The sequence below is a fragment of the Micropterus salmoides genome, unplaced genomic scaffold (assembly GCF_014851395.1).
Source record: "Micropterus salmoides isolate LMB-PRFRI ecotype aquatic unplaced genomic scaffold, ASM1485139v1 Ms_hic_scaffold_6, whole genome shotgun sequence".
In the NCBI taxonomy this organism is placed as follows: Eukaryota; Metazoa; Chordata; class Actinopteri; order Centrarchiformes; family Centrarchidae; genus Micropterus; species Micropterus salmoides.
The window spans coordinates 14,542,111-14,555,902 of NW_024044348.1; the positions used below are offsets into that span (position 1 = coordinate 14,542,111).

At 37.6% G+C, this 13,792-nt stretch overlaps 1 protein-coding gene across 4 annotated transcripts in view; it reads left to right on the top strand.

Moving 5' to 3' along the window:
* Positions 1-13,792, top strand: part of LOC119889958 (protein diaphanous homolog 3-like) — a 183,561-nt gene that overhangs the window by 2,188 nt on the left and 167,581 nt on the right. For 3 of the 4 annotated variants that reach the window (XM_038700908.1, XM_038700906.1, XM_038700905.1), the window contains exons 2-4: positions 8,448-8,480; positions 8,907-9,089; positions 11,004-11,108. In XM_038700908.1, the coding sequence (XP_038556836.1) occupies positions 8,448-8,480; positions 8,907-9,089; positions 11,004-11,108 (321 nt within the window). The remainder of the gene's footprint in view (positions 1-8,447; positions 8,481-8,906; positions 9,090-11,003; positions 11,109-13,792) is intronic. The other variant, XM_038700907.1, reaches the window with a different exon arrangement.

The window sequence follows — 13,792 nt, forward strand, 5'->3', positions numbered from 1 at the left end:
AGATCCTACATGTCATGGCAGTTTCCAATAATTTCTAAAACTGTTACGTGATGGACTGACTGGAGCACATACGGGTTTGTTACTAAAACAGTCATGAATTTTTGTTCTTTTATGAATATATTATGGGTCCTCTGAAAATGGGACCAAATGTACTGGGTCAAAAATATACATACAGCGATGTTAATATTTGGTTAAATGTCCCTTGGCAGTTTTCATCTCAAGTACACTCTTTTGGTAGCCATCCACAAGCTTCTGGTTTAATCTTCGACCACTCTTCTTGATAGTTGGGGCAGTTCCACTTAATTTGTTGGTTTTCTGAAACAGACTTGTTTCTTCAGCACCGTCCACATATGGGGTTTAAGTCATTCTAAAACCTCAATTCTAGCCTGATTTAGCCATTCTTTTACCACTTTTCATTGTCTTGTTGGAACACCCAGCTGCATCCAAGACCCAACCTTCTGGCTGATAATTTTAGGTTTTTCCTGAAGAATTTGGAACCTCTTTCTTCATTATTACAATAACTTTCTGTAAAGCACCAGTTCCACTGGCAGCATAACTGTCCAGAGCATAACACTGCCACCACCATGCTTGACGGTAAGTATGGTTACATTGGGGTTTAAGGACTCGCCTTCTCTCCTCCAAACATATTTCGAGCCAAATAGCATAATTTCTGTTTCGTCTGACCACAGAACTTCCTCCAGAAGGCATTTTCTTTGTCCACGTGATAAGCAGCCAACTTCAGTCGAGCCTTAATGAACAAGGGTTTCCTTCTTGCATGGCAGCCTCTCAGCCCATGTCGATGTAAAACACGCTTAACTGTGGACACTGACACCTGTGTTTCCAGCAACTTCTAATTCATTGCAGACTAGCTTTTTGGTGGTTTTTTCTTCCTAACCAATTTTCTCTCAGCAGGAGTTGATAGATTGGTGTTTTCACTGATTGTGGCAGTGGCACAACTGTGCCATGCACTTTAAACTTAAAAACAGTTGTTTGCACAGTAGATCTTGGGATCTGTAGCTGCTTTGAAATGGCTCCAAGTGACTTTCCTGACATGTTCAAGTCAGATCTGCCTTTTCAGATTCAGTACTCACCCAAATTGTTACTTGTTCCCAAAGATGCATATATGGGCTGTGATGGTACAGCATAGTCTTTACATGTTTGTGGGAGAGGGATCTCATCAGATTGGTCTGTCTAACCATATTGATAACGCATAACTATTATAACAAATAACTGAAAAGAATTGTAAATATGTTTCACAGTGAACAGCATTGATTTATTTAGTCTGTCTCAATAGGTGGCACTGCAATACCACAATATTTACTGTAATTTATAGAAAGCAGATTTGCTATTAAAGGCCACTTTATGTGCGGTGGCTCTGTTTTGAAGCAGAGCATTATAAAACTAAAGAAAGAAATGGAACAAAAGACATGTTAATGCAATGTGTTAATGTGCTTTTGAGATGCTGTTGTTTTTGACCTTCCTAAGTGTAGAGTACAAAAATAATGAAGGACTTTTTATTGTCACATCCAGATTCAGTCGGTTGTCAGTTAAAGCTCTGAAAACGTTTTATGGTCTCATTAATGTAATGGTTGTTTAATATCTTTTCTCTGTATCGCTAATTTTTGGATTGTGTACTATTTTTAGTGTTAATGGGCAATAATACTGAATTTTGGAGCTCAAAGAAGTAACTGTGAATTTATTTAGCATATTTGAGACACATAATTTCAATTAAGTTTTTACAATGCAATTTGAAAAAAACCCCAACACTTTCATCTCCAAGCCAGAAAAATAAAAAGAGATGGATAAGAAATAAAATGCACAAGTAGTGACACAAATGGTATGGTCATTTTAGAGCTGAATTTTGATATTTTATAAGCATTTTCTGTGGCTGTTGTTCATATCAGTTTTAATTGTTGAAGTTAGTAAGCTAAGTGCCTTTTCAGTCAAGAACTGCTTATAATACTGCCAGGGATGTAGTGCTGAAATGGTAAGGAAGACAGAAAACACTTAAAAAAATCAAAACAAAAAAACCCTCCTCACTAAGTCCATATAACCACATGTGGTCTATCCACTTATGTTATTCTAGTGGAGATCGTGACTTTAAAAAGCTATATTTGTAAAGGTTTCCCCTTTTAATACCAGTTATTAAGATGGTGCAGCATGTTCCATTTGTTGTTGAGAGCCATGTATAGTAGTCTGTTTGCTTAGTATTTTTAAGGGTTGTTAATGATTGATCCAAAGAATGACATTTTCAAAATCTGATGTCTATGGATGCTGTCTTGGTATGGGGTTGGTCTTGGGTTCTTTAATTTTTGCTTTTCCCTGACCTCCATGAAGCATTTCCTTTCTGCGTTGGCCTCTCTTTTCAGTTGTGGATTGCCTCTGCAGTGTTTAACAAATCAGCATTTTGTGGGTAACTTGTCTCAGTTAATTGAAAAAGATGTTATCGGACTTTAATTAAATTAACAGGGTGATAGCGGAAAGTAAAATGAATTCAGACATTTTCAAATTACGTTTGTCAGGCCATCCTGTTTTATTCATTAAAACAAAAGATTTGCATTGTGAAATCTTTCAAAATGTAAAGCATTGCTGGTTACCTAACGGCCCTAGGGCAGCCACAATTTTATATGTTGTTTTGTTAGTAATTTAGTTACCAGGGAATTATTTTTCTTACCTGAAGCACTTGTTACCAGACACTTGTGGTGAGACTCACTGTCCTGTACTGTCCTTGTTTTATTCCGCTGTCCTTGTCACCTGGGTGTTTTCGCTTGCTCAATGTGGAAGCCTTGGAAATGTACATTTGGAGAGCTGGTTGCCTAAAGCCCACGGTGATGCTTTTAGATAACTTGTTTTGTCCAAACATATTCATTTATTAATGAAATACATAAATGAGAGAAAAGCAGCAACAAAGTAGTAAGAACCAAATAATCTTTGCTTAAAAATGGCAATTAAAATAATCTGTCACACATCTGTTTTCTGTTGATTGACTAATAGATCACTCGACCAACAATTTGAACATCATTGTAAATTAATCTAATAAAGCACCTAAGCATTTTTAATTTGTAAAATTAACACTTTTTTTATATTCGCAAAATATTTAGCAAAACAGTATACGGTCTCAGCAGGCCATTTGCACCTAACCGTTCCACCTGTGGACTCCTATGTATGATGCTGATTGTTTAGATGCAGCAGTGAGACCCAATGAGTACCAATTTAACATTGTGATGTTTGTTTTAGCCTACAAAATATGTTGTGTGTGTGTGTGTGTGTGTATATGTATATGTATATGTGTATATGTATATATATATATATATATGTGTATATATTATATATATATATATATATATATATAATTAAAGTATATTAAAATAGGATGAGTCCGCGAACAAGCTGCAATGACATACACTGCTGTTCAAAAGTTTGGAAATCCCCTGCCACAAAAGCTTGATTCGGTACAGTCAGATGGCTGAGAGGACTCAATAACTTTGAATAGTCTTTCATGATTTTAGGTTGTAGAAAGTCCTCTTTTCAAATAGATGTTGTTATTTTGTATGAAGGATTTGCAAAAAAAGTAGTGTTTTCAACACAGAGAACAAAACACTGTACAATGGTACAATGAGACTGACAGCTGAAAGGGCAGAATGAGACAAAGAACAAGAGCAACAGTTAAGACTATACAAAATCATCCGTCATTGGATAATGAAATTGTAAGCTTAGCATCAAAATCTGTGCAGATTTAAAGTAGGAAAAGTTTCCTGTTTCAGCGTCAAGAGCATAATATTCCTATATCTAGCTAGAATTAACTGGCGATATTGCTTTAACAAACTTATATTACAAAATAGAAATAAAAGGCAGGGCCAAAATCAGTATTCTCCTCATCATGCAACACTGTAGGGAGATCGACTAAATAATTATTCCAGTCCATTATTATTCCAAAACTATTTCAAATGTAAATAGTACATGTGTCTGAATTATACTGTTTTGATCTGGTTCTTAAAATAGCCATTATTGAAGGAAAAGAAGAGAACAGATGATTCCAAACCTTTGAACTGTAGAGTATACAGTGGGTACGGAAAGTATTCAGACCCCTTTAAATTTTTCACTCTTTGTTTCATTGCAGCCATTTTCCAAAAATCAAAAAAGTTCATTTTATTTCTCAGTAATGTACACTCAGCACCCCATCTTGACAGAAAAAAACAGAAATGTAGAAATTTTTGAAAATTTATTAAAAAAGAAAAACTGAAATATCACATGGTCATAAGTATTCAGACCCTTTGCCGTGACACTCATATTTAACTCAGGTGCTGTCTATTTCTTCTGATCATCCTTGAGATGGTTCTACACCTTCATTTGAGTCCAGCTGTGTTTGATTATACTGATTGGACTTGATTAGGAAAGCCACACACCTGTCTATATAAGACCTTACAGCTCACAGTGCATGTCAGAGCAAATGAGAATCATGAGGTCAAAGGAACTGCCTGAAGAGCTCAGAGACAGAATTGTGGCAAGGCACAGATCTGGCCAAGGTTACAAAAAAATTTCTGCTGCACTTAAGGTTCCTAAGAGCACAGTGGCCTCCATAATCCTCAAATGGAAGACGTTTGGGACGACCAGAACCCTTCCTAGAGCTGGCCGTCCGGCCAAACTGAGCTATCGGGGGAGAAGAGCCTTGGTGAGAGAGGTAAAGAAGAACCCAAAGGTCACTGTGGCTGAGCTCCAGAGATGCAGTCGGGAGATGGGAGAAAGTTGTAGTAAGTCAACCATCACTGCAGCAATCCACCAGTCGGGGCTTTATGGCAGAGCGGCCCGACGGAAGCCTCTCCTCAGTGCAAGACACATGAAAGCCCGCATGGAGTTTGCTAAAAAACACCTGAAGGACTCCAAGATGGTGATAAATAAGATCCTCTGGTCTGATGAGACCAAGATAGAACTTTTTGGCCTGAATTCTAAGCGGTATGTGTGGAGAAAACCAGGCACTGCTCAACACCTGTCCAATACAGTCTCAACAGTGAAGCATGGTGGTGGCAGCATCATGCTGTGGGGGTGTTTTTCAGCTGCAGGGACAGGACGACTGGTTGCAATCGAGGGAAAGATGAATGCGGCCAAGTACAGGGATATCCTGGACGAAAACCTTTTCCAGAGTGCTCTGGACCTCAGACTGGGCCGAAGGTTTACCTTCCAACAAGACAATGAGCCTAAGCGCACCGCTAAAATAACGAAGGAGTGGCTTCACAACAACTCCGTGGCTGTTCTTGAATGGCCCAGCCAGAAGTGAGCATCTCTGGAGAGACCTGAAAATGGCTGTCCACCAACGTTTACCATCCAACCTGACAGAACTGGAGAGGATCTGCAAGGAGGAATGGCAGAGGATACCCAAATCCAGATGTGAAAAACGTGTTGCATCTTTCCCAACACGACTCATGGCTGTATTAGATCAAAAGGGTGCTTCTACTAAATACTGAGCAAAGGGTCTGAATACTTATGACCATGTGATATTTCAGTTTTTCTTTTTTAATAAATTTGCAAAAATTTCTACATTTCTGTTTTTTTCTGTCAAGATGGGGTGCTGAGTGTACATTACTGAGAAATAAAATGAACTTTTTTGATTTTTGGAAAATGGCTGCAATGAAACAAAGAGTGAAAAATTTAAAGGGGTCTGAATACTTTCCGTACCCACTGTATATTGCAGACTTCCAACAGCTGGCACAAAAGGCTGCTTAGGCACTGTTAGACTGTATAAAACAAGCAGTAATTTTGATGTCATATTCAATAAATGATAAAAAAGAACAGCTGGCATAATGTCTATTCATTTTATATTTTGCCATGTTTGGGTTCCATACCATCAGTCCTGCCGGGACACAACAGGAGGACTAATTTACGATTTCATTTTATTATACTGTTCAGGGCGTCCCTCCTCCAGACTTTGTGTTTGCAGAACTGAATAGCAACGACATGTAGGAGTTAAATTATTGGGAAATGCTGTGGAAAGGTTTTCTCCTAGCTTTAAGTGCAATTGTGTTCTGAAAGTTAGTTTAGTCTTTTTTTTTACCTCTGTGTTGAGTTACGCTAAAATCCAATTGTGATCAATGGCCTTTTCTTCATTGTTGAAGAGCTGCATTATGATATAAAGTTTGTTAAAGCATGGAGAAAGTCAGTTACAAACCCACTGATCATTACGGTACTATTCAAATTTATGTTAAGTGTGCAGCGGAAGTGCAGGGTGAAGGTGAAAAGTTGAGAATAGAAGCGTGTAAAATATAATTCCATAAAAGTGAGTTGAGTTTTGTGAATTATTTCACAATTTGTTGGTTTATGTGTATGTATTTCTCTGTAGTTTTTAATGTACTAGTAATTTACTTTATATTATATAACAATATATCTTAGTTAAGTTTAATTTTGACCATTTTCTAGTTCATTAGACACATTTTATCATCTCAGCAATGTATAAAATAATTTAGAGTAGTTAGTGTCTAATTGTTGGGGTTCATCATGTTGTTATTTTTTCCAAATAAGAAGAGATAAGAGATGATAGACTTCATTGATCCCACACTGGGGAAATTTGGTTGTCACAGCAGCTCCAGATACAATACAACACAACAGATAAGATAAAATAAGGAGATAAAATAGAAATAGGAAATAAGAGTATACTGTACATGCCTATTCTTGGGTGTAACATCCATACGGACAGCCGTCCCGCCTGTCACACTTTTCAGAATCCCATTTTTGAGATAGTAATCAAGTGGACCCACTCCTGTGCTGTGAGTCGCTGACAGTTTGTGACCAGAATGGTAATGTTAATGGTAGAGTTTTGCGATAGAAAAAATAAAAATGAAGCATTGTGAGTAATAGCAAGTTTGATGAGTTAATCTCTTTCTATCATTGATTAATTGATATGTTTTACCTTTATCTTAAAATGTAAAAGTTAAGAATAGATACATGAAAGTAGGAAGAATTATGTTCCTATACAAGCCATTAAATTTAAGACATTGAGATGGTGGCTGTGCAATGTGTTTTTTATTTTTATATTAAAGGCATAGTTACAGTGAGAAGGTATAGTAATAATTTATTGCTTTTAAGTAGATGAGAACATGGTAAAAGCATATAGAAATTCAGAAAATTGTATTCAAATCCTTTTTTTGTTTCTGGGATAGGACCCCTACCCCTTTCAAACCAATGTTACGCCATGGTGCCCATAGTTTGTCAAGATATGGGCATGTGAGGTTAAAGTTTGACAGCTGTACCCAATTAGTTTGACCATTTGTCAGTGGAGACAAAATAATTCCTACCGTAGCCATATATGCTAAGTCATTTTATTATTGTTCTCTCATGTCAACCTTCAGTCTGTTTCTTTTCTAATCTAAAAAGGTGTAATGTTAATCTCGGAACACTCATTAGAGGGATGGCTCATTGACGGGTTGACATATTTTATTCCAGGTGATTTTAAATTAATTAGCCTTAACAATGGTGGTGTGTATTGATTTATTTCCCTGAGGTCTTGTATGGCCTGCTGTTGTGCTTGAGGGAGACTTAACCTTTCTAAATAACTTTTTCATTCAGTGTTTTATTATGACAATGTTTTGAAATGAAATGTTTTCAGTTCACGTATTGACTTCTGATTACTTATTAGGATTATTCTTTTGGCATTTCTGACTCTGTTACACCTGTTCAAAGTACAGATGGTAATTTCCCAAGAAGAAATCTTGAACAAAACAAAACAAAAAAATCTGCTAAAGCAGAGAAAACTTGCTTGGCAGGCACAGAGGTAGCTGGTATGTACAGATAACAACAGGCCAACTTCCCATCTCCTCTTCCACTGCACAAGTGGATCCTTTATAATTTGCAGACAGGGCTTGTTAGGGAAACACTTTTTAGGCAGCAATTTTTGTTTAAATGACTGGTGTCATTGATGTCGACTAACATGACACTTGGGGTTAGACATTCAACCTAGACTGCACCGCTGGGCTTTTTGTAGGGAAGGTTTGGCACCTAACCATCGTACTTGGTAGTAATACAGGCTCCTGTGCAGTAGTTTGGGCTTAATTCAACTGGCATACACTGGGTCCATTAATACCTGTGCATCAAAGCCTTGATAGCCACACTACCTTAACATCACTCATGACATTATTATTATTATTTTTTTTATTTCAAGACGAATATAACAGAGTGGAGACAAAACAATAGCTACATTTTACTGTCCATATACTTTCAGACTGCACTGTGTCGTTCTCTGCTCTCCTATCAAAATGAACACCACAATTTAACTCTGTTTCTCAAATGCAGAATATAAAGAACCAAAACTTTTAACTTGGTTGGAAATCACAGATATCTGCTCATAAATGATATCACAGTAATTTGCTCCAGGCTGCTGTAGGGCTTTAAAAAAAATCATATTTGATGCAGTTGCTTTATGTGTCCTGATTTGTTTTTTTTCTGTTCCCCACCTGTAGCACTTACCCTTTAGAAACATCACAGATGATGTGGTAAGATTTGAAAAACTGGTGTTCTTTCTCTTTTCTTGTTTGTCAATCTTAACAACATCTAACATCACTTTACTAAAAGTCATTGAATCTGATATGAGTGGCAATGAAATTGGTCTTCATTGCCAGCCATTGGAATCATTCACACCACAAAGCCTGCTTTTCTCACTAAGTAATGACTGCATGTCATCTAAATAGTGCTTTGCTCCACCTATGCAAGATGTTCTGTGGATGTAATTTGTTCACTTCAATGTCAATAGCATTATTTTTCTAACTCATTAATAGGCTAATTGTTTTGTCTACTCCATTCTCAGTATTAACCATTTAAATATGCTCATAATCTAACAATTAAAAAAAAAAAGATCTTTCTCAAATTAGCACTGTGTACTTTCCCCTATTTTAATTGTGTTTTCTCTGTTTTCTGTACAGCTGGACAGGTTCGCCAGTATTCGGATTCCGGGTAGTAAAAAGGAGCGCCCCCCCCTGTCACATTCTAAACACAATACTAATGATCGGTCCATTTCCTCATCATCCACCTCACATCACTTTGAGGAGCTTTCATCAAAGATCACCTCGGAAAAAGAGATCTTGGCTCTGTTTGAAAAGATGATGGTATGTTGTTTTATCATTGTACAATGTCATCAAAGATTTCCTAGAAAAGTAGTATAGTAGCTTGACATGTAAAACCTACACCTGATGCAAGGGCAACCAAAGTGAAAATGTGTTTTGATTTTAGAACAGAAACACTGAATAGAACAAGATGGGCATGTACCATGTGTTGACTATTAATTTTATAAATTTTGCAATTTTTGGGGTGAAATAGATTAAACTAGATTTAAATCTGTTTTTCAGTTCACTCACTCTCCTTTTATTTTGAAACTTCTTAAAATGGTCAGTTTCACAAACAGAAAGATTTTCTCTGACTGTCAGCATTTCCAAGACTGTTTGGGCTTACTTTTTTCTGACACAACAACATATTGTTTGGCTGCTTGAGGTATGACTCTGGGAGACGACTTCCACTTGTTATGACTTTATGTCCTCCACGGAACCAAAACACTCGACATGAGCCAGTTGATAACTCGTGGCAGTAAAATTCCTTGAGACTTTTTGACTACCTACAGACTTTATGTCGATGGACTTGTAAACGCTCCAAAAACCCATTAATACAACACTCTTATAGTAACAGGCTTTCTTTGGAACAGAAATTATTGTCACTACATTAAAAAGGTCTGCTGTTGTGAATACAATAATGTTATAATAATACAATCACATAATATTGTTTAATCCACTGATATAATATGGTCCCCAATTTTTCAAACATAAAGTCCAGAAATAAAACACTGTCTCATGTTTTCTTCAATGTGGCAAATTAAACCAAATCTAAGCTTAAGAGGTAATGGAGAAAAAATCAGCTTTGGAGCTTGAAGGTAATATTGCTAAAGTATTGTAAAGTATAGTGTTATGTATATGGGGTGGGGAAAAATAAAAGCAAGTCCTGTCGCCATAGGTGTCGCTAGGGTTGTGCGATATGACTAAAATCTAATATCCCGATATATTTCATATCCCAATCACAATACATATCCCAATATAGAATTTTTTTTTGTAAATTCAATGAAATATCATGAGTTACTGTTGGAAATTCCAACAGTAACGTCATTAAGGTGGGTAAGCGATTCTAGCGCTCTCAGAACTGCACGCACAGCACCGCTCTGCTCCCCCTCCCTGAAGGCAGAGTCAGCGTGGCTTATGCTGCAGCTCTGGGAGACAGAGCACAGAGGGAGAGACATGGCTACAAAAAAGCTTTAATAACAATGACATTAATCTTCTTATTTACAGTAATTAATTATTAATGTACTCATTCACTGTCAAAACATTGTCAAACAATCAAGAAAACATGTCATCAGAACTTTATTTAGTATTAAAATAATAAACATAAATTACATTAACTTTAAATCTGGCACTTGGTGGCTATGGTGATGAAGATTATTAATAATAATCCTGGGTTTGAGCTTCATCACCTAATAATTTATTAGCCCTTCTCAACACAGTAGTGCACTAAAGTAGACTGAACACGCATGATTCAATACACTTTGCCAGCGGAGCTCTACTGAGCGCATTTTCTTGTTTTCTTTTAGTCAAATAACATTTAAATAGACAATTAATGAGAACAGCCTCTGTTGTAAAGCTGTTTACAATCTACAGTAGATAGGATATTTTCTGTTTTTATTTAAACAAACAGAATTGTAATCTCCTTGTTTTGTCATTTATTATTTCATAACTTTTCCTGATGTTTTAGATTTTTGCCATGGTTTTGCTTCAGTATCGGTATGGGTCTATTTAGGCAGGTATCGTAAGTCATAAATTTCGTATCGTGATAACACTACATCACAGCAACAGTATGACTTGTCAAATGATATCATCATATACCACAGCCCTAGTCGCTAAAATAAAATAAAAACAAAACATTATTTCAGATAATTATTGAATAAGATTTATCCTCTCTTTCTGTTGTTTTTTCCTTTTCAGGAGGACATGAACTTGAGTGAGGAAAAAAAGACCCCTTTAAGAGACAAGGACCTCAACACAAAGAGAGAAATGGTCATTCAGTATGTTTTTACTGCCTCTAAAACTGTGAGTTTTTTAATTCAATAACATATTTTTTTGCTATGTTCCTATGTTTTTCTGGCTTACTTTTTGTATTTACATGATTTAATGTCTGGAATTCAATGTGTTTAAATGTCTTGTATTTTTAAGTCCTTATAATTGTGCTATTTTTCAGGGCACATGTTATACAGTATCTCACAAAAGTCAGTACAACCCTGACATCTTTTCATGTGACACTGAAGAAATTACACTTTGCTACAATGTACAGCTTATACAAAACAGTGTAAATTTTGCTTTATTGTCTAAACCGCTGGCAACAAAAGGAAGTACACCCCTAAGTGAAAATGTCTAAATTGGGCCCAATTAGCCATTTTCCCTCGCTGGTGTCATGTGACTCGTTAGTGTTACAAGGTCTCGGGTGTGAATGGGGAGCAGGTGTGTTAAATTTGGTGTTATCGCTCTCACACTTCCACATACTGGTCACTGGAAGTTCAACATGGCACGTCATGGCAAAGAACTCTAGGCGGATCTGAAAAAAAGAATTGTTGCTCTACATAAAGATGGCCTAGGCTGTAAGAGATTGCCAAGACCCTGAAACTGAGCTGCAGCATTGTGGCCAAGACCATACAGCAGTTCAACAGGACAGGTTCCACTCAGAACAGGCCTTGCCATGGTCAACCAAAGAAGTTGAGTGCATGCTCAGCGTCATATCCAGAGATTGTCTTTGGGAAATAGATGTATGAGTGCTGCCAGCATTGCTGCAGAGGTTGAAGGGCTGGGGGGATCAGCCTGTCAATGCTCAGACCATACGCCACACACTGCATCAAATTGGTCTGCATGGCTGTCGTCCCAGAAGGACGCCCCTTCTAAAGATGATGCACAAGAAAGCCTGCAAACACTTTGCTAAAGACAAGCAGACTAAGGACATGGATTACTGGTGCATTTCCTGTGGTATGATGAGACCAAAATCAAATTATTGGTGTCAAGCCTGTGTGGCGGCAACAAGGTGAAGAGTACAAGTGTGTGTTGCCTACAGTCAAGCATGGTGGTGGGAGTGTCATGGTCTGGGGCTGCATGAGTGCTGCCGGGACTAGGGGCTACAGTTCATTGAGAGAACCATGAATGCCAACATGTACTGTGACATACTGAAGCAGAGCAGGATCCCCTCCCTTTGGAGACTGGGCCGCAGGGCAGTATTCCAACACAATAACGACCCCAAACACACCTCCAAGACGACGGAAAGGTGATGGACTGACCAAGCATGTGTCCAGACCTAAACCCTATTGAGCATCTGTGGGGTATCCTCAAACGGAAGGGGGAGGACTCACTACTTTACATTGTAAAAAGTGTACATGAAAAGATATAATCAAATATTTACAAAAATGTGAGGGGTGTACTCACTTTTGTGAGATACTGTATGACTAATGTAATTTTCAATGAAAAATTGTGTCTCACATGGGGTCTGGCCTGAGAGACTATAGAGAGATTGAATTTGAATTTTCAATATCAAAAACTGTGTTTGATTACAAGCTAGTGCAATCTCATTTGTCATACCATCTCTATCTATAGAAGATGTACTTACACCTTATCTGGGACACACTTGTAAAAGTACACAAGAACCAGAGACCTACGCGGGACTGTTTTCTTGATCCGGCTTCCGACCGTTCAGGAAAACCGACATAAATCATTGCATTCATTTTTGTCAGTAAGAACTGAGAAGTTTTCCAAATTTCAGACTTGCCTTGCCTTGGTCTTGTGTTGTATAAGCCCGTGTGATGGAAGCCAGCGAGACTGTGCAGTGAGTAAAAACTCACTCCTGACACCTTAAGACACGCACTGGCGACCGATACCAGTGGCCACGGGCTTCAGCCTCCTTGTCAGCGTATCCGTCTCCCGTACCCGAGGATGCCGGTTCGAGTCAAGCCTGTGCAGTACGTTCTCGGGAGCAGCCACATATGCTCACTGTTTTGCCCCACGGGATCCCAATCCCAAAGCAGCTCTCGAACAAGAACTGCACTTAGGATGGGAATATTTAACAGAGTAGTCATTAAAAATGCCCATTCAAATCCAAGGCCTGCTACCTTAGTGTATAGCCCCCCATCCACCTTCAAAAGGTGGTCAAGATAGATTTTCAATTTTAATAATTTGTCTTGCTTTTGGGTGGGAGTGCATCACAACATACATTATAAACGCTTTTGAGTAATAGTCTATCACAAAACGAATGGGTGAGATAATTGATTAGATTTTGTGTATGTGAGTATCCTATCATGGTTGATTGGTCCTCTTTCAATTTTCAGCAATGAGCCCTAAGCTTTTCCTTTACTCCCACTCAAAGCAGACAGACAGATCTTGATAGAGGGTGATAAAACTGTCAGTGTTCAGAGGAACACGATTAAATCTACAAAGAAAAAGAAACTGTGGATCATTCTTTCTCCCCCAGACCAAAAAAGGCCATGCTTTACATTGATTCCTTCTACCCTTAAGAAGAGAATCCTATTGAAAGACCACAATTTGCAGGTGAAACTATTTTTATATATATATAAAATATACTATTAGATATATTAAATCTACCCAAGAGTGTGCTCATAGTTAATATGGGTCAAGTCTGTGATACTTAGTTTGAATAATTATGAAAACAAGCTGTGGGTGTCTTTGATTTCATTTTAACAGAAGCTTGAGGGCACCTTCTAACTTATATCAAATGTTATAAA